General features: G+C 47.4%; 2 protein-coding genes across 13 annotated transcripts in view; one reads left to right on the top strand and one right to left on the bottom strand.

Moving 5' to 3' along the window:
- Nucleotides 1-9,999, top strand: part of ATXN1 (ataxin 1) — a 230,610-nt gene extending 220,611 nt beyond the window's left edge. For all 12 annotated transcript variants that reach the window (XM_075083973.1, XM_075083982.1, XM_075083979.1 and 9 more), the window contains one exon: nt 1,218-9,999. In XM_075083973.1, the coding sequence (XP_074940074.1) occupies nt 1,218-1,748 (531 nt within the window). In that variant the 3' untranslated portion in view covers nt 1,749-9,999. The remainder of the gene's footprint in view (nt 1-1,217) is intronic.
- The window catches only part of GMPR (guanosine monophosphate reductase), a 48,087-nt gene continuing 36,433 nt past the window's right edge, over nt 9,428-21,081 (bottom strand). Inside the window, exon 9 of the mRNA XM_075083984.1 lies at nt 9,428-15,175. Within this exon, the coding sequence (XP_074940085.1) occupies nt 14,995-15,175 (181 nt within the window). The 3' untranslated portion in view covers nt 9,428-14,994. The remainder of the gene's footprint in view (nt 15,176-21,081) is intronic.

Below are 21,081 nucleotides of genomic sequence, written 5' to 3'. Positions count from 1 at the left end.
GCAGGATCCTGCCCCCCATGCCTGAGAAGAGCTCCAGAGGACACAGGAACCTTAGAAGCAGAGCAGCGGATATCTGACTTTAGCATAAGCCACCCTCTTAGAGTTGCACAACTCATTGGTGTTACACACAGCGAGTTAAAAACACGTGCCAAACCTTTAGAGCATTAGTCAGAATTTCCTGCCCTCGTTGTGGCATCCTGGGGGTGGCTCGGCCCTGTGGGCTGTGAATTGCATGAGCCCACATCAAGTGTTTGAGCCTGCAGATGCAGCACCACGCCATGAGCACAGGACTGCTGACATGTGCAAAGATAAGCGGGTATTTAGGTGCTTTATCATGTTGGGACCTCAGGTCCCGGCATTTGCAAGGTCAAGGAGCAGTGGGCACCTATTGCTGGTCTGCTCTCCTGGCTATGGCAGCTCCCTGTGAGATGGTTAGATAGGATTCATAACCAGATGTGCTTTTAAAGTGGGGTGAAGTGAGGGTCAGTGCAGAAAAGGAGACCCTTTGCAAGAACTGCAAGAGAAGGAGGAGGAGGAGTGATGATCCTCTCCCTGAGGGAGTGCAGGAGGTGAACTCAGCTGCAGAGTGGGAGAGCAGGTGTGAGAAGGGAGGAAACTGGACTGGTTACAGGTCTCCTGGGGGGAGGCAGGTTGAGTCTCGCTGCTTTTACAGCTCCAACTCTGTACATACTCATGGCCTTCCTCTGGAAGTCAGCTTGCCTTCAACCATTTCACGCGGTAAGTATACGCTTGTTCGGGCACCCGTGGTCACTTAGAAAGTCATGTGTCAGAACTGAGAGCTTCCCTTGAGCCATCCTCTGGTTGGAAAGTGTCTTTAGATGTGGATGACAGGCTCTAGGTACCACAGGGGGATGGCAGGGTATGGAGTTTGGCAGATGCCGAAGCTGTTTTGCCTCTTACACCTCTCTGAGCATCTGGATAAAAGTAAAGCTTGATTGCCACTGAGGTCTCGTGCTAAGAAATGCTGAGCTCAGAGAAACCATTAACACCCGTGTGAAAAGGACAGGCGTGAAGTCTGGTGGTCTACAGCCTGATTTTGCGGAAACTGAACAGCGCTTTTGCAATTTCAGCTTTATCCCTCTCCCCCACGGCGAGCGCCGCCTGCCACGCACGGGCGCAAGGGCACACGGGTGATCTCACGCTCTCCCCTCTCTCTCCCTCTGTCTCTCTCCCCATTGTCCCCTATCTTTCTGCAGGTCAGCGTGGAAGTCTTGGTAGAATACCCTTTTTTTGTATTTGGACAAGGCTGGTCATCCTGCTGCCCCGAGAGAACCAGCCAACTCTTTGATTTGCCATGCTCCAAACTCTCGGTGGGGGACGTCTGCATATCACTCACACTCAAGAACCTGAAGAACGGCTCTATTAAAAAGGGCCAGCCCATGGACTCAGCTAGTATCTTGCTGAAGCATTCAAAGAATGACAGTCTAGCTGGAAGTAGACACAGGTATGCGGAGCAGGAAAACGGGATTAATCAGGGAAGCGCACAGATGTTAGCTGAGAACGGTGAACTGAAGTTTCCGGACAAAATAGGATTGCCTGCAGCACCTTTGCTCACCAAAACAGAACCCAGCAAGCCCCCGGCAACGAGGAAGAGGAGGTGGTCAGCCCCTGAAACACGAAAACTAGAGAAATCAGAAGAGGAGCCACCTTTGACTCTTCCCAAGCCTTCTTTTATTCCTCAGGAGGTTAAGATTTGCATTGAAGGTCGATCCAACGTAGGAAAGTAAAAGTTGTTTGGGGAAAGGAAATTAGGCTATCCCTTGTCATTTTTATCCAGATTACTGTACTGTAGACTAAATAACCCAGTATTTACATGTTATCATCTTATTTTAGGTTTATGTTATAACCTTGTTGTTATAGTTGCAGCTGGTATTATGCAGGAGACTGGTGCATATGTTTTTCCACAAGTGTTTGTCAGTGACTAGGTTTATCGAGAGCTACGGAAGGGGCAGTATCTGCTTCACACACCCTTAGTGGAAATGAATGTGTTGTCATGGCTCCTGTTTTCTAACACCTCGCGTAGGACAGGGTCCAGCTGTGATTTTGTTTTCTTCTCGTCGTTGTTTTTTCTTTTTGCTTTGGTTTTTTTTGTTTTGTTTTTTTTTGTTTGTTTGTTTTGGTTCCTGTTCTAGTTTTTGGGGGGGAGGTGAGGAGAAGGGAACTGTAGCAGAGGTGTATGTCACTCGTGGGGTGCGTGCGTGCGTGCGTGTGTGTGTCTGTACACGCCAGTCCCGAGGAGGGACTGCAGCTCTGGGGTGGGTTGGTGAAGAGGTTTCCTCACCCCAGGTGGATGCTGAGGACACAACCCATGGGTGTTACTGAAAAGGATCGGACAGTCTCTGACGTTTTCAACAACAAGCCAACACTTACTCAAGGCTCTACAGTATATATATATATATATATTTGTGTGTGTGTATATGTATATATATATTTTTCCCCCCATGGGGTCTGACTGCACTGATTTTTATTCCTAAAGCAACTGCCACACCAACATTTCCTTTCTGCTTGCTAGTGCAGTTCCATAGCCCGGAGTCAGCAGACGGGGAGGCTGTACGGACTCTTGCACCGGTCGCCCTGCAAGGTTTTCCTTCACGGCGGTGGGGTGGGTGGGTGGGTGCGTGCGTGTGGCGTGGGTGTGCGTGGGTGTGCACGAGGAGGCCTCCGGCTCTGTGGATGCGCCTGGCTCAGGCTCACTCCTGTTTCTGTGCAGTGTTAGACAAATCGACCGGGTTACGCCATTGACATTTGCTTCCACAAGGTAGATGCATACTGCCCCTTTGAGATCACAGGCATCCATTGTTTGCAGTTTGGTTGCAAATCTTTGTCTTTAACTCTAGTACTGTTTTTAGTTCATGATTATGGACAACTGGTGCCACTTTTTTCAAATTTCGGTGTGACACAGGAATCCGCTGTTGAAGATGAACCTAGAATGTCTTTAAGCACTTAAAACGCTGTTCACACTTTATTGCTGAGCATCCTGGTCTAACACTCAGTACGTACTGTATCTCACTTTAATCTGCTCAGAAAGCAACAACAACAAACAAACGAATCTCTTCAACACTGTAACTACATGCAACTATGTAAAGTTTTCTCACAGGCAAGATGCTGAAAGTTTTAATGTGGTTTCAAAGGGATGAATGTGAATTATTGAACTAGTATGTGACAGTCATTGTCCACAAAGGACTACTTAATAGGAGGCACTTTTTAAACTTTAATGCTTGAGAAAGAGTTAAAGGCATATGTGAGCTGACAGATAATAAAAAAAAAAAAATACAAGAAAGGAAAAAGGAAAGAGAAAAAAAAAATCATTGTCCAGTGTTTTTGAAAAAGATGGACTTTAAAGAATCTTGCAATTTGCACATCTTGAGTTTATCATTTGTGTGGTATTCCTGCAGTTTTTACCTAATAATGTTGTGGGTTGGGGGGGATCTGAAAGAGCATAAACAAATGTAGCAATTACTCACTAACCTGCCTACGCTCTAGGCCATTTCATAGGGTTACGTTCCTTTCAAAGTTCATTTTTGGTCTTTCTACCATATCTGCCACACAGAACCAGGTCCTACCGGGACAGCTCTGAGAATTTTTCTTCAGACTTGCTGAGAGAGTTTTCCACAAGAAACATTTCTATACGTAAGCAAGGTGTTTGTTTGTTTTGAAAACAAACCTATTGTTATTTTATTATTATTATTATTATTTGTTATTTTAATTACATCGTTTTCCATTGGAAAGGCGAGATTTCAAGAGTTTGGTACAAACCAAGTAGGACGGGGGGAGGATTCATGCCGTTCAGTCTTTTCTTTCCCCAGGTAGGGCCGGATCCTTTGAGGTGCTGTGCACCCAGCCTCCTGCACAAGCCTCGGGGAGGTGCGAGTATGAAGTACTCCGGGGCAGAGCGCTAAAGCCTGTTGCTGCCACTAGAAAGATCCCGTTGATCTCAGTGGGATTGTGCTTGGGCCCTACATGAGCAAGCGTTCATGTCGTCGTTTTCGGTTGGCGAGTTCGCGTCCTTCAGGTAGTTTTGAAGAAGCTGTACTGATAGGGAGAAAAGGAAACGAAAGTCCGTCACTAGAAACGCAGTAACCTAAAGTAAACAAACTTATTTAAAATCTTGTTTTCCCTCTCCCCGAAAATACAGTGCTTTTATTTAAGAGAAGAAATGTTAACCCCAAACCCCAGCTTTGACTCTTGTTATTTGTTACTTGAAATTTAGCTCACACCAGAACGAATTGTTTTATACCATATTCTGGGGTGCACCAAAAAAGTTGAAATACGTTTAAAATAGCTTGAAACTTTTCTTGAATTTCCTTGAATTTTAGTAACCTCTCAGCGGGCTACCAAATAGCTGAGTGGGTTTCTTCTCACAGTCACACTGCTTAGTTAGTGCTTATTTGCTGATATTTCTGCTCAGAGAAGTTGCTTAATCTTCCATATACTCTGCTCAGGGCACTTGCAATTTATTGTTTCGTTTTGTTTCCTGTTTTGTTTTTAAGCTTTGATGGCAAAGGAAGAGAAAGAATTACAGATTTTAGTTCACAGTCGTACCACTATTTCCTTACTTCATGCTTACTCGGAAAAAAAAAACAAAACAACAAAATCTCACGTAAAATCATACGCATACATATTTGTGGTTCATAAGGAAGCAGGGGCTATTAAACTGACTGGATCTATTCAACTAACACTAAAAAAAGTAAAAATAATAATAATAAAAAAATACGTTTGGAGCAATAGGAATGTATTAGTTCTGTGCTTGTATTTCAGACTGAGGAATTCTGAAATAACTGGTTCTTTCCAAACAATTGTCCCTTTCCATGCTTTGGCTTTTGTAGGATGTGCAATACTTTACGTGCCAACTTAGACTCACCCGTGCGGTGGTAGCTAGATCTCATACCCACTTCTGATTTCCCCTGGTTTTGTTCTTTTCTGAATAGTTTCCTTCTTCCTTTCTTCCCCCCCCCCCCTTTATTAACACCCTCCTTATCCTCCCTCCGCAAAAAAAACCCAACATACTAAGGGTCAAACATCCCTTGCCCCGGGAAACACCAACCCTTTTTGTATTTCATGTTAAAAAAGATCCAGGAAGGAAAAAAAAAAAAAAGGAAAAAAAAAAAAAAGATGTATTAATATCTGCGTGCCGTCCAGGCGGAGGGCGGCACTTGGCCGCATGGCTGTACAGCCGAGTGCTGCCCTCCCCGCCTGGACGGCACGCAGGCGAGACCTGCCTCCCACCGGGGAGAGGAAAATCCCCCCGGGACCGAGTCCTCTGCAAGGGGGGGCTTTGCCTCTCCCCCCGGCACCGAGCATCCCTTGCGGCGAGTCCCCGCTCCCGGGAAGTACCATCGATCCCCGGCACGTGCAAAAATACCACTCGCAGGCGTAGAGGTGCTGAAGTGAAGCCGGCGGAGGAGGTTTAGCCGCCGCTTCTGCGCGGCGTCCGCTTTGCAATAGTAACTGACAGTAGTTTTCTTTTTGTCTTTTTTTTTTTTTGTTCTTTCTTTTGTAGCAGGCTGTTTAGTTTACAACGAAATGCATACAATCACCAAGAAATTAGTCAGGGCAAAGAAAAATAAAACAAGAACCTCTTTATAGGGATTTCTAAAAAAAAAAAAATCTATCTATCTGTCTATCTATCTAATCTATCTATAGATCTATATATATAAAATGACTGTTCCTTATAGTGTTTAACTTAGGCATTGTTTCAGTTTGTCTGGGCCACATCATGGGGAATTTGAGTTTGATGTCACTTACCTCGAGTCCTCTGGTCAAGACCCAAACCGGAGTCGCTGGTGACCTATTTTACCATTTCATACGTTGCCCTTGGGCTCGCTTTCCCTCGAAGACGCAGACCTCGGGAGGGGGACGGACGCACACGCGCACGCGTGCGCGTTGCTTTTTTTATTCCTTTAATTCCTTTGTCCCGCTGTCGCTTCGTTTGACCTGTCGTTCCCGTCATTTTCTCGGCGTGGGGAAGTGACATCACTACTCTCGTTTCCCTTAAATCAAGGAACATTTAGAAACCTTTCACACCTTTTACTCAGGGATGGGGCTGGCATGTGTGTGGTACACTGATGTGACCAGAAGCAGCACTTTTACTGCTCCGGAGTAGGGATGTACAATGTTACAGACAAGTTTGGATTTCCTGCATCTCGTGGTTTAAACTTTGTAGATCTCACCCAGATTGCAATACAAAAGCAGCAGGCTCAGCGCGAACTGTAGCTGTTGGTGATCACGAAAATTCACTCTCTGCAGAGATCTGTTTTACTTTAAAGTGTGTTGCCAATAGTAAAAAGGAAACGGTGAAATTCTGTTAATACTTGCAACTGCTAAAAAAAAAAAGAAAAAAAAAAACCAAAAAAAAGCCTCTGTCAAAGAGAGCGAATCCTCAGTATTTTTAAACACTAATAGTGTTATTTCAAAGAGGGGGTTCTTGGCACAGTGCTCTGCGTGTCCTGGGACCCAGGTCTGCAAACACTTGTACACGTGCTTACAGGGGGTCTGGGCTGGCCAGAGACGGCTGCTCGGGAGCTTGCCGCGAAGCACGTGTATAAATCTTTGTGACATTGAAGCTTGGTTCGGTCAGGGCCAGATCCTGACCCTAATCAGGCAGCTGGAAACGTCTTGGGGTTCGTCCAGGCTCGCCAGGGCGGAAGCCCCAGGCGGGCGGGGGGGATTTGGCCCGTTGAAACACTTCTGCTGTCCCAGGAACTCGATGAATGGCAAAACGGGACATGCACTCGTACAAATGATTTCCGTTTCTTCCCCCTCCCCGTCATCGCAGGCAACAGCAGAGTCCGCTCTAGGCTCTCTGGCCAGTGCTGATGTGAAAAGCAAGGGGAATAAACACACCACCAGAGTGCAGGCAGTAATTCCCTTTCTTCTGGTTTACCCAACCCTTCCACCCCGCCAGATCCTGAAATACATCGCAAAACGAGAATTTGTTGATGCAGATACGCATACGTGCACACACACCCCAGACAGAAGTGTCTGTTTGCACACGAATAAATATGTGTGAATTTTTTCTTTACACGTATGCCTACGTGTCCACTCGATTCCCTGTCCTGAGGACAGCCTTGCTTTGTGTCGGTAGGGAAATTCCAAACGCGTTGCACACCTCTACTCCAGAGTTCAATTTCTTTTACATAGACGACCTCGCTTCAGATGTGTTACCTTTACTGATAGGATCTTTTCTTGTAGCACTATACCTTGTGGGAATATTTTTTGATGTAAACCTAATTTGAGAAGCTTATTAAAAATAGAAACTTTTTTTGAAGCACTCACATTGAGGAGTACAGGTAATGTTTTAAAAAATTGCACAAAAGAAAAATGAATGTTGGAATGATTCATTCAGTGTTTGAAAAAGAGATGGCTCTGTTTGAACAGTGAGTTTCATACCTTGTTTGTAAAAAAAAAAAAGTTTTTAAATACAAAAGCAGAGAAAGGTTGAAAGTTACATGTTTTTTGTATATAGAAAATGTCATGTCTAGATGATCTGATTTGTATTGGCTTTGGCCAGGAAGAATTATTACTTAAAAGGCTCTTAAAGAACAACTGTGCTTAATTTTCTGTTCGTATTACATGGGTCCCATTTCTGGGGAATGGAGTCATGCTTCACACTGTTTATTCCTGTGCTGAAAATATACCTTGGAGCAGCAATTCTCGAGTGCAGCTACCGGGCACTTCAAAGGGTGGCTACTGTGCAAAACGAGAGCCTCACTCACCAGCTGGATTTGGCTTTAAGTCTCTCCTGCCTGCGCCAAGGGAGCCCCTGGCAGCCCACAGGGCAAGGCTGGTTTTGAGGGAGGCCTCGGCCGTGCCCTTCGCAGGCAGGGCCGGGCCGGACCCGGTGTCGAGGCCCTGCCGGCAGCGCCGCAGCAGCCCTCCGAGGGTGGCGAGCCGCTGCCGGCTGAGCGCGACCTGCTTAGTTCCCGCCTGAAGCCTTTCAGTCCCGTTTTTTTCCTCTCTCTGGGATGCTGTTCCATGTTTTTTCAGCACTTCCTGTTCCAGACGAAACCCAAAGAGTATAACCCTGAGCAAGAAGTGCTTGTAACAAGGGATCCTAGCCCAGCGCTAGCAGCAGAGCGATACCCAAGGCAACCCGGCCTTCCTGCCCCCGACACTGCCCCCTCTCCCCCAGCTCTGCTTTCAGAGCTGCCGGGGAGCAGTTGGTCACACACGGCACGTTCCCCATGATGGTCTTGACCGATGGCAAGACCGCTGTTTTTTCAGAAGCCAAAAGGAGAGGATCCTCAAGCAGTTTCTGAGGAGGGGGTCCTTTTCCTGTCCAAAGATTGAGCTGGGCAGCTGGGAGCTGGTGGCAGGGCAGAGCGGGTGAAGTTCCAGGCTGCCCCCGGCCCCCTCCCCTGAGGTAACCCAAGCTTCAGCTCCCGCAGGCACACGGGGCGGAGATAACTCGCCCTGTCCAAGTGACCCCCGGGCGCTCAGAAAACCGGCCCCAGTTGTGTAACGATGAAGTGCATTCAGCCAACAGGTAGTATTTATACAATAACAGTCTCTAAGGTTTCTGTAGTTTTTTCTTTCCTTGTCGTTAGCTGAAAGGACTCAAGTCTTCCACTGAGGATTTTATGGAGGCTTCATCCAAGGTTGTTTCTTTTTCATTCGTTTCTATTTTGAGCGGTCAAAGCTCCTGTGCCCTTTCCCTCGACCACACAGTAGGTATGCATTGGAAGTGTTGTTTGCAGCGAGCGTTAGTCACTCCTTGAAGCTGTCGTGGCTGTACTGTGGGATAGCTGACGAGCAGAAACTTCAGGGCCCAGATCCTCGGCCGGCGTGGAGCCGGTGTGGGACCGCCGGCTCCGCGGGCAGTGCTGCGCTGCCCCGTCACACCAGCCGGCGAAGGGATCCCGCCCTGGCGTTTGCTTTTAAAAATCCAGGACCCACTCTCTCTCCCTTTGAACACGCTCTGCAGAAACACCTGTCCAAGTTGGTCGGGTTTGGATCTGGGTAGCTGAGGGCAAAACCGGGCCCGGGGCGGCCGCGGGTGGCTCAGTCTGTGTCTTCTGCCCGGCTGTCGGACTGGCCGCTTAGCGAAGTTACTGATCTCTTAAGGCGTAGATAAGACTCTTCACAACAGTCAGCTAATGTTGAAACTCACTAATGTATGTATTTGCTCTTTTTTTTTTTTTCTTTTTTTTTGTTGGAATAATATATTAACTTGTTGAACACTGTTCTTTTCACAGTGTTTCAAAAAAAAAGGGGGGGGGGGGGGGGGGGTAAATTTCCCAACCTTTTTCAGTTTGGGTAAGCTACTGAAAATCATTTTGTACTAGCTATGTCACGGGTCCCGGCAGCCGGCGGCGGCAGCGCTTGGCGCGGGGCTGTGCCGGGGTAAGGTTTAGCCATTCTACAGCCGTAGTTTTTAAGGTCTTTTTTTTTTTTTTTTTTTAAAAAAAATCATCTGGTATTACTAATGAGGGTTGTTGCAAATCACACTTCCAGTGTAGTTCCTAGTGTAGGCCCAGTAAAAGGGATATCGCAGCTTTGTGTTGGGGAGAAAATGCGCTGACATGGCCAGTACAAAGGAGAAATAGGGAGGGAATAACGTTTTGCACCTTATTGAAAAGAGGAGATTTTAAGTGCATACAGACATAGTTAGAGCTTTTATTGTGACAGGAGAACTTTTTTCCATATGCGTGCATACTCTCTGTAATTCCAGTGTAAAATATTGTACTTGCACTAGCTTTTTTAAAACAAATATTAAAAAAATGGAAGAATTCATATTCTATTTTCTAATGGTGGTGTGTCTATTTGTAGGATACACTCGCGTCTGTTTATTGAATTTTATGGTCCCTTTCTTTGATGGTGCTTGCAGGTTTTCTAGGTAGAAATTATTTCATTATTATAATAAAACAATGTTTGATTCAAAATTTGAACAAAATTGTTTTAAAGAAATTGTCTGTATACCAGTACAAGTTTATTGTTTCAGTATACTCGTACTAATAAAATAACAGTGCCAATTGCAAATGCGTGTTTTGTCTTCATGAGTTGTGACTCAAGGTGAGAGAGCTTTCCTCGGGAAGTCATTTGCCCCGTTTCATTTCCCCCCCCTCGGCAGTGCATTTTAGAGCCCTTCCTTTATTCGCCGTGACGCAGAAACGCGCACGTACCCGTCCACGGCCATAAAACCCTCGCCAGACCATCAGAGTGAAGAAGCTCTTTATTGCAGAACAAAACTTTCCATTTACAACTTTTGACCACTTTAAATGATTGCGCCACCTTTGCCGCAGGCGTTGGGCGCACGCGGTTGCTGTGGGTGAGGGGAAGCAGCGCTCGTCATTGCCGTCGCAGCCAGGCCGGGAAAACATCGAACACTCATCAGCTCTTTTTGGCCGATTACACAGAAGTGCTTCACATTGATTGCAAGCGACACCAAGGAGTTTTGGATTCAATTATTTATTTATGTACGAAAACGTCAACCAGTAAACATGGTGCTAGGTAAATGCTGGGGCGGGCCCGCTGAAACAGCTGAATGACTGCAAGCGAGGCAAAGGCTGCAGGGGGCTGGTCCTCGCTGTGTTTAGGGGCGCAGAGCTGTGCCAGCTTGGAACCAAGAAGTGCTTTAGCATCTCCGCCCCCGGGGCAGCTTGCAGCCTGCAGGGAAGGGCCCAGCCCTCTCCTGCCCGCCGGCTCTTCTTGGGCTACGGCTTTTTTTTTTTCCATTTCTTTTCTACACAAGCAAGGCCGAACCTGGCACTGGTTGCAAAAGCCCTTCTGGCTCCAGCAAAGAACTTTTGGTATAAAGCTGATACTAGCAACTAAAAAGCAACATCCCGTGGGTGAAGCGGTGGGAGGCGGTGCTGGGCAGACACTGTACGTACACCAGCAGAAAGCTGTAGTGACAGGTCTGCTCAAGACGGTGGAGCTCAGTAGATATAAACTAAGGAGTGCTTAGTTCAAAAAAGGCTTCAAATGCAACGTGCCCATGACTGGAAAACACCAGCCTCCCTCCACACTCCCCCACACCCCACAGTGCAGTGGGGCTTGGGTAATTGCTACTGTGTTTCTTGCTCACCCCATCTTTTCTCCCCCGCTATTGACTAGCTGAAAGGAAGACACAGGCACATGTCATATGGGAAAAGCTCCCCCAGACATAAGCAGAGGCTCCTCTTGCCCCTACTGACAACTCTTCAGATTTACAGGGTGGCCCTGTCCTACACACATCCCCCCTCCATGCCCCAAGGTGAGAAGAAAGCTGCACAGAAGAGCACAGCCAAAGCCCCGGCCCCACGGCTGGCAGCGGGGAGCGGCTGTGCCTGTGCCGAGGGGGAGGCATGCACTCGCTGGGCATGCTCATGTGTTCCTTGCAGAGAAAGGAGCCCTGCGTGGCTTGTTTTGCCTCTGGCAGGATGCTGGCTCGAGACCTGCTCCTCAAACAGGCTGGCCTCATGCCTGCGAAGGGGTCTACACGTGTGCTCCCTGCAGCCACCACATAGTTACTCGGGGGCGAGTGAGGCGGCTGCTGTGCCAAGCCCTTCCTCCCCGAGGGGAGCTGCGGTAAGCCAGGCTGCGTGGGTAGCAGGGCCAACCAGCCCACCCTGCGAAACACGCTGCAGCAAGGTGACTCCAGAATGAGAGTGGGAGTAGTGGGGAGTGTTTTATGTGTCTTTACGGTTCAAGAAGCGTAAGAACATTCAGCAGGGATTGCTTTAATGCTTTAACCACCCCCTTTTCAGCATCCCTGCTTGTAGGTCTTTGGCATGTTACACTACATCGCTGCAGCGCCACCGGGCCGAACCTCAACATTGCTTCGAGGTGCTCAACAGCTGCCTGGCTGGGGGAAGCGGGCATGACCTCAGCCTACAGCGCAGGCTATCACACCCACAGTATTCCTCGAGACAGGCTGGGTTTGGGGTGGTAGGGTTAAAGAAGACCAGGTTATGCGCAAGCACCCTACACTAAGCACTTATGACTGACACTGCCCACAGAAGGACACCAAGAAACGCAGACCCCGGTTAAATGCGCAGGTGAGGTAGATCCACAAATGGCACGTGGCTTTTGTCAGCAGCTGTGATCTCTGCTTGGACCACCCTGACAGGGACAGCGCGCCCTCAGCTTCCTTCTCTGCCCCCAGTTCCTTGCGAGAGTGGCAGCGGGCTTGAGCAGGGCACAGGGCCTGGGGCTAAGTGAAGATAAGAGCAACAACTAGAGCACAGGGCTGCGTGTTAAAGGAGGGCTCCAGCTCGCCTCTCTTCCATTTTCCAGCCTCTCCGAGAGCTGGACACGTACAGTGTGCATGGTGAGCGCAGACACATTTGAGGGTTATCCCTGAACAAAACCTGCACATAATGTTGGGTGAGACACAGGTGTGCCACCAGTTCAGCCTTTCTGCAGCCCATTTCTCCCTCCCGCTCACTTTGGAGAAGGAGAAAAAGAAACAGAAAACGTGCTGCTATATAGAAAACCAAATAGCCTAACTCAAAGCTTTATCAGTAACTATTCTTAGTGCCAATGTCATTCACAGCCTGGAGAATTCGGGGGACAACTTATGATCAGCCTATCCCCATCCTTCCCTATTAGTCACTGGTCAGACAGAGATAGGTGTGGAAGGGGAAGGAAAGCAGGTCTGAGCATGCAGCCTGCCTGGGGAAGAGGTCCATGCTTGCCACACCTGTGGAGAGGCAGCCCCACCTTGTCCCCAGCACTGCCCTTTGGAAAATAAACTGTTCCAAAGGCATGTCCTGAAGCTGCTCTGTTCAGTGTGCGTATGATCTTTTTAAAAAAAAGTTTACAAATATATATTTTTAATATATGTAGTTCTTAAATTCCATTTAGAAATGTAGCTAAAAAAAAAGTAGAAAAGCACTAGTGAGAATGGGTGCGAGAGCAGCAGCCTGCTGCACCGCCCCCGTATGAAGGCACGAGTGTGGAGACACGCCTGTGGTCAGGCCTGTGACACGACAGTCTAATCCTGCTCCTCATGGAGGTGTCCATTTGCCTGTGTACCCCTGCCCTTCACATCACGTAAATGAAGGAACAGTGGCCTCCTACAGCCCTACCGCTGCGGAGTAGCAACACTGCTGGCATTACTCATACTCTGGGCTTAGCGCAGGTAAGAGCAGTATTTGGCCTGCGGTAGGGTTTGTGATAAAGAAGCCTGGCACCTTCTTCACGTGATGCTTTCAGGCTGGAGGGAACAGAGATCTTTATTCACAGGGCCTGCTCCTCTTCTGCGTTCAGGTCCCTTTGTGATATGTGAGCAGGACAAACGGCCCTTAAAGCCAGCACAAGCATAACCTGTGCTCACGTTAAGGCCCTCATTCACCTCCAAAGCAGAGGAAGGGGTCATACCACAATTAATAATTATGGTCTACACGTTAAATGGAAGCCATTTAGAATATCGGGCTAGTTGGAAGGTAGTCTGTGCTTTTTCTAATGTGCACAACACACATCAAAATCACCAGGGATCAGCCTGTGGCCTAGATTTGCTCCTCAGCATGGTCAATTGTACCAGCCCTTGTGCACGGCTTTTTGAGCAGTCTGGCGTATGAGTTTAATTCTAGAGTTCCTCTTTGCTATTCCTCTTCCTACAGATCACTTTTTTGCTCTTCAAAGGAAGTCCGCCTCTTTCTACAGATATCTACAGGAGGGGAAAGTACAACTCTGAAGTACTGAAGTAACATCAGCTGTATTACGATCTCAGCAGCACTTTAAAGTAAGCGGCCAAGCGTTATTAATTCATTGGCGCTCACTTTTACATCATTTATCATAACGAGCTACTGTGGGATTCATGTGGATGCAATGTGTATTTCCAAAGAAATTTCATTGTGATTTATCAATTAATTAGCGGGCCATTACACTTTATTAAAGTGTTACCCAGAGTCTTAAACATTCATTACTGCCTTTAGAGCAAATGCTTTAACTCATCTCAGCCTACCAGCGTCTCGCCATCAGGCTATCCTGCTGAAAGCTCTCTTTTGCTTTTCACGGTGTCGAGGACTGCAGAGGAGCGGTGCCAAATAACTAAAAGTGATTTTGACGCCTCCAGCCTCATTCACCTGGCCACAGACAATGCACATCAGTGTTTTTATGCCTTTGCTAAATGGATATGAACAGGCAAGGCAACAGGGAGGGCTGCAGGGAAACCTCCCCCTGGTTTCAATGCCTTAAACATCTGTTCACAGAGAGCAGGTAAAAGCAGGAACCTAAGTAATTCAATAATTGCATGCACGAAAAAGCAGGCAAGCTTTGAGACATTTTCTCCTGAATTATCTCCACAGATGAGGGCAGGGGGGACAGCACGGGTTTGCTACATTCAATGCCAGCATCTCTGGAGAGGCAAGTCCATTGAACAGGGAAATTTAAGTAAGAACAGCAGTACCAGCCCCGTGAACGGGGAGTGAAAGAGATCTGGCATTTTCATCATTACAGTAAGAAGCCACCAGTAGCAGGCCTCATCCACCATCCGCCTCTGACATTCTGCAGGCTGGCAGCCATGCCACAAAGATCCGTTCTTTTGCCAGAACAAAGATTAAGAGAATTTGGTATGGTTTTTATTTCTCCATGCAATTCCTTGCATCTTTTTCTCTCCCAGCCTGCAGTTTCTGGAGGGTGCACTGCCTGAAGAGGTGGTAGCTGACAGGTCAGTCTTAAAAAAGGGAATGTGTGTATGTGCGCAGGAGTAACAGCCATGTCTGTACAAGCCAATTCCTTGTTAATTGAGGTTTCAGCAGGTATTTGTCAGAGGGGCAGAAAATCAGGTGAAGAAATGTTGATTAAAAATCAAAATAGGCACAACAATAAAAGATGAGGCTACTGCATTTCGAACCAATGGTGCTGTGTTAACAGCATGACCTTCCCCTTCCAAACCCCAGCCATAGCCCCTCCAATGGCTATGGCACTGCCATTCTGAGAGAGAGGAGAGTTTGCCACTAACACAATATGGAGAAGAAAGCTAAACAAAACAGCAGCCCTTCCTGCCCCTCTCCCCCACCCCTCTCTCTCCAGCCCCCCAGGCCTGGGCTAAGAGAAGACCTGGCTGTGCTGCTGGGTGACCCGGATAAATGTCGCTCTCTTGCTCAGTTCCTTGAGTTTGGCAGCTCCCACGTAGGTGCAGGTGGAGCGCAGCCCCCCAAGGATGTCCAGGATGGTGAGTTCCACGTCACCTCTGTACGGTACCTCCACAGTTCTGCCCTCCGAAGCCCTGGAGAAGAGATGGGTTACTGCCTTTATGTCTTACATGCAAAACATAACAGTGTGGTTACTGGAGCAACGTGGATCTTTTAATACTCTGCACGCTGCAGTTTACAAACGTTCCCCCAGCTTTATTGCTTGTTTGCCTGTTGCTGCTTGATGCTCTCAAGCATGGAAACTCCTCAACTCCAGTAGCCACCAATACTGGGAACTAGAAGCAGACAAATCTTGTAGATGCCCCAATATCCCATGAGTGTATTTACAGATCTGCCCCTTCCTTCTCTCCACCATCTGCCTACAAGAAAGTGAAGCTTCCAAGTTTACTGAAAAGTTATTTGATCCTTAGAGTCGCAAGCTTTAAAGTATAAGGAATGGCCAGGCTCAGGCAACTTAGAGAAATGTTGGGGCTGGTTCTCAGCAGGCACAACTCAGCACAGCTCTACAGAGGCTTCTCAGCCCCTGGGCTGTCCCATGTCAGTGACCAGATGCAGATGGAAATGCTCTGGCTGTCTCCTACCAGCCTGAGTCTCCAGAGCCCACAGATATGGATTGGGAAACCTGTTACGGAAACCCACTGCAGAGCTGTCCCCTGAAGCTCAAAGGTGAGCTAGCGCAGTTCAGAGCCAGGCAAAAAGGCCAGAAAAAACCAGCAGTGCTGTGAATACTATCACGTACAGGTGCATGCCAGCACAGACTGCACCGTTCCCAAAAGCACATCTGAAGAGTTACACAATGGAAGAATCCAGACAAATAACTTTCACTCCTTCCCCATCAGCTTTCTCCAGCCTCATGCTCAGGAAGTCCTCCAGCAGCAGCGTTCCCCAATCACCTGGTGATCTCACTAGGTTTTAGAGCAAGCTTGTTTTGCATGGCATGCTAGCTCCTTTGGAGTGGCAGGCCTTGGGAAGGGGCGTCTAAGAGAAATGCGGAGGGGAGAGGGGACTGCTCTCCTTCTCCCCTACGAAACGGAGGCAGAAATCGCATCAGGGATCTGTCATTGTTGTAAATGTGGCTTTATTTACTTCGCCCTTAAACACGTTGTCTAGGGGATAGTGCAAGAAAGCAAGGGCATGCCTGTTTGGAGGCTCCATTTGCATATCATTAACAACAGCAACTGTGGCTATGTGGAGGTACTTCAGTGTAAGCCTGGCTATATTTCACTCTGTTAGTTTAACTGTGAGGTCAAAGCCCTAGGGAGACAATAAAGGAGAAGTGTTAATATGCCATGTGAATAAGGAACGATGATTAGTCTCCCTACATCTGATGAGTAATTGACTCTTTCTTGCTTGAAACTCTTAAATAAACACTGTAATAAGTGGCCAATGGAAAAATGTATGTACCACTGCCATCTAGCAGACTGCATGGGGCTCAGTGGTGTGTTGTAGGGCCTGCGCTGCTGGGAGTCCACAGCTTTTATCTTCAGCTCCAGTGCCAGCAGGAAGAGAAGGCCTGGCCCACAAAACAACACAAAAGCAGTCATGCTACCATTCTGCAGCTTGGTTTTTGGCCATCCCCACCTCCTCTAGTCAAAGTCAGGAGGTTCAGCTTGGCCTCTGGGGAGCTTCCCTTGAGATGGTGAGAGACAGTGCATGTCTGGGATCTGAGCAAACCAGTGCCAGTTTTGCCTACCAGATCCTGCCAGCTGAAGAGCTCTGCATACTGTATTGGGCAAGAAATGCAGGATTTACTGCATTCGTGCATGACTGCCCATTCAGTTCATGCATGCCAGTCCAATTAATTTATGCATGAATGCCCCACCAGTTCAAACACGGCTGCCCTGTTAATTCATGCTTGAGCATCATGTGGGGCATAAGTTGCAGGGTTTTGATAGCAGAGAGATGATTGCAAACAAAGGCAGCCCCAGTTACAGCAGCACAACAGACCTGAAGAGATGGAATATTGCTCCTGAGAGCATGAACATTTGGTGGTCCCTTTTTTCAGAGTGAAAGTAGAGAGATGTGGGACGCTTACAGCCACTGCCCCTGGGAGATGCCCCTGCAGTGGCTATGGTGGTGTGAGGAACCTGGAGCTTGTGGGATGCCAATTCTGGCTTTGAAGACCAAAAGCTACAAAAGTGGTGAACATATAATGTCACAGCCCCAAAGCTCTGACAGCTACTGCTCCTCTGGTACCAGCTGATAAGCTGGCGGGATGTCCTGCTGATCAAGGAGTAACCTATAGACACTGTACTGGGCAAAGCATGCTGGAAGAGAGGTGTGAGATTGGCTCCACGGAAAATGCCTAGAGTCTAGTTTTATGTTTATGCTTCGAAAAAAGTGTCAAAAAGGGATGAAAATTCTCCATGCTCCCACCCTACATGCTGGAATAACAGATGTTCCAGAAAGAAAAGGAGGAGTATAGGATGGAAGTGGGACAGAAATCCAGAGCTGTGACTTAAGCAACTGCAAGCGCAGCAAAAAGTTCAGAGCTCATTTAATGTTACGGCTGCTGAGCAAGCCCCAAGACAGTGAAGCCGTTTGGTGTGTCACCTTACTCCCCAAATGGGGACATGCCCACCCTGCTGCATGTGAACACTGTTCACTCACCCCCACCCTCCACCATTTTGCATGTAAATGAAGCCCTGCAGCTACTGAACTCATGACCCTATTGGCACCTTCAACAGTGGTGTTTGTTAATTTTTGCGTGGATGATCTTAATCATATGCTTTTATGCTAAAGCGCAGTGAATAACTTGAACTGTCGTTACATTCTTGGTCAGTTGTTCTGAAGGGACAAGTCCTGAAATTTATAGCAAGTACTCAGGTTATTATGATGTTAACCCTCAGGAGTCCACAGGGCCAAGGGGTGGAGTTTGTAATGGTTATATATTCAAACTGTTTGGGTTTTCTTGGTTATGTGTTTTGCAGAAACAAAGCATGAAGTTTGTAATAAGCATGTGCTCAGATTGTTGTAATATTACCCTCCATAGTCTTGTCCACAAGGATGAGGGGGTGAAGTTTGTGATGAGTATACATTCAGGCTGTGTTAATGTTAGCCCCAATACTCTAGTCCCCAGGGGAAAGGGGCAGAGTTTATAACAGATAACGTCTTGCCCAGCCCATGCTGATGAGTCCTGTCATCCGGTTCCCAGGGAAGAGCGGGTAGAATTTTAGTAAGTGCATGCACCTGTCGTCGTACTATTAAACACTGAGGTCTGGTCCAGGGCTGGGGTCTGTGATGATTATATAACCAAACTGTGATGTTAACCCCTGTAACATGGTGCCCAGGATGGAGGAGTGACATTTTACTAAGTACACTGTGACAGTATGAATCCCTCCTGTCTGGCCCAAAGGAAGGAAGAGTGGAGTTTATAACTGATGCACATTAAGATTTTGACGATGTTGAAAGAGTTCATAATGGATTAACGTTCAAAGAGGTGAGGGCCATAAATTGCTGGGCTTGCTGCGTTCTTGTGTGAATGCCAAATTAGTTCATGCATGAGCACTGAATAAATTCGTGCATGAGTGCCCAATTAATTTATGCATGAACGACCAATTAATTTTTGCATAAGCATGCAATTAGTTCATGCATGTACACCCAAATAATGTATGCCCAAGCACCCTGGTCGTACACGCATGAGTGCCCAACTTGTTAATGCATGAGCACCCAATTAATTTACCTATGAGCACCCAATTGTTACACACATGGGTGCTGTGTTGGGCACATATGATAGAGTTTGGGTAGCAAGGGCTGCTGGCATGACCTGTGTGGGAGAAGGCCATGATCTGCTTCATGCCAGCTACAGAGACGGTTCCACCTGGCTCCGAAAATGGTGTGAGCCACCAAAACTTTAGGCAGTCAAGACAGCACATGGCACCTCTGCTCAAGTGTATTTAAGAAACAGCAGCAGCTACTGGAAGAGGAGACAGACCTGGACATGCCTGAGGGGACATGCAGCTGGAGATGTGCTCTCAAAAGGAGGTGCTCCATGCCAAAGGTGTGCAACTCCCAAGGGACTGAAGTGCCAGGTGACCCATGGCAAAGCAGGGACACCCACAAAGGGACTGTGGCCTGTGGGTGGCCCACAATGGAGCAGGCACAGTAAGAGGGAGGAGTGGCAGACAGAATCTGTTACACACATGACCACAACTTCCTGTGCCACACCTTTCCTCACTGAAGGAATTGGGACAGACTGAGTACGACCTGTGGTGAAAGTGAGGGGAGCTGAGAGATGGTGGGGCGAAGACAGGCGTTTGGCTTAAGTGGAGTCCAGAAAAGGGGGAGGAAAGGTGTTTACTTATGTGTTTGTTTAATTACCCAACAGGGATTAGAAGTTTGTGTTAGTTGGCAATAAATCAAATTAAGTAAAAAAATACCCAGGTTGAGACTTTCGCCAGCAATGAATGCCTGCACACAGGCCATGCATGGATTACAAGGGGTGGCACAAAAGCTGGCACGCTTGGCAAAGCACTGCATAAGCGAGTCAGCAGAAGCTGCAGAGGGATTTGCAGGGCAGACATCTCTCCTGGAGTTATGACCCGAAACTAAGCCTTTCTCAGAAAAGAAAGGTGAAGACGGAGCAATTGGGACTTCCAACAGCTGGGAAAGGTGTGCTCAGGTGCTCTTGGAAGAGACTCTGTCTCTCGCTAGCCACTGAATGGTGAATAGAAGGGGAGAACTGTTTGCTTTAGACCTTTTGCACAGGGTCCAATCTGCGGTATGCCCCATAACTCCCAGCCAGCTCAAGCCTGCTGCTGGCACGGAGGGATGCGCGCACAGTGGGTGGGAATCCTGGCAGGGTGGAGGGGGTGAAGCACACGGGGTGGTGCTCTGTCAGCCCAGTAAAATGTGGGTTGGGATAAAGGGGTCAGGCTGCTGACCCTTGCACGAGGCAACATTATGAGTGGAGCATTTAAGAAATGGCAGGAATTGGGGGCAGGTTTTCCAGGCTATCATTTGGGATACAGAAAAAGACAGTAAGTAGCAGCCTGCTGCTGGTGCTGTTCTGTGTCTGTGGCCCAAATTCCACCCTAAAGTTAGTATGACATGCCAAAACCCAGCTTAGTAGCAGCTGTGAATTGCTGAGTGACCACAGTAGGACTGCAGCGTTCACACAAAACCTGTGAAATCTCAAAAGGGTTAACAAAAGCAAATTGGCTCTAACTGAACAATACTGTGTGTGGTCTCTGTTCCTGCTTGCCTTATTTCTTTTCTCCCATAAAAGAAACTTAATAATTGCCTTTCAGAAATTCCCAGCTCTGATCCATGTTCCTTGTGGAAGGAGGTAAAAATGTAAAAATAAACCAATATATAAATGACATAAAAGTAATGAAACTGGGTACACAGATTTCATTCAAAATTAAATGGGATCAACTTGACATATTCATTACAAAAACAATTACTCTCACGACCTAATTCCCTGCTACAGCCATCTCACCCTACCTGTCAATTTTAATTTAACTGTTTGCTGGAGGCTCAGGTTCTCCAGCCAAAATGTATAATTTTGAGAAGATGAAGTTAAGTGACAAGCGGTCCAATTCTGCAGGGGGCTGCGCACACTGAGCTCCCCACTGCTTGAATAAAACTTTGTGAGTGCTCAGGCTCTTTTAAAGACAAAAGAGCTTATTGGGGTCACTGATACAGACTTACAGCCGGGCTTTTTAAATGCATATAAAGAAGCCCCACTGACTTGACCTGTTTGGGGGATGCAGCATTTAAAGTGCTGACTCAGAACCCTTTCGGTTCAAGTTTGCCATAAGCTAAACTAGTAAGTGACTAAACTTCCTGTAACTTTTCCTATAAGAGTAATTCAAAGCAAAGCCTTGCCTTGTTTCCAATCATCCCTTCAGTGCCCAGCACATTTACAATGCTGTATAACTAATAGTTGCTATTTTTAAACCAGAGTGACACTCATGCTGGGACAGGCTGAGCAAGACCAAGACCAAGACCAAGGTCAGTACGGATAGCCAGTTCTGCA

Source organism: Phalacrocorax aristotelis, chromosome 2 (assembly GCF_949628215.1).
Source record: "Phalacrocorax aristotelis chromosome 2, bGulAri2.1, whole genome shotgun sequence".
In the NCBI taxonomy this organism is placed as follows: Eukaryota; Metazoa; Chordata; class Aves; order Suliformes; family Phalacrocoracidae; genus Phalacrocorax; species Phalacrocorax aristotelis.
Note: the sequence above shows the minus strand (reverse complement) of the source record. Positions and strands in the feature narration are given on the sequence as shown.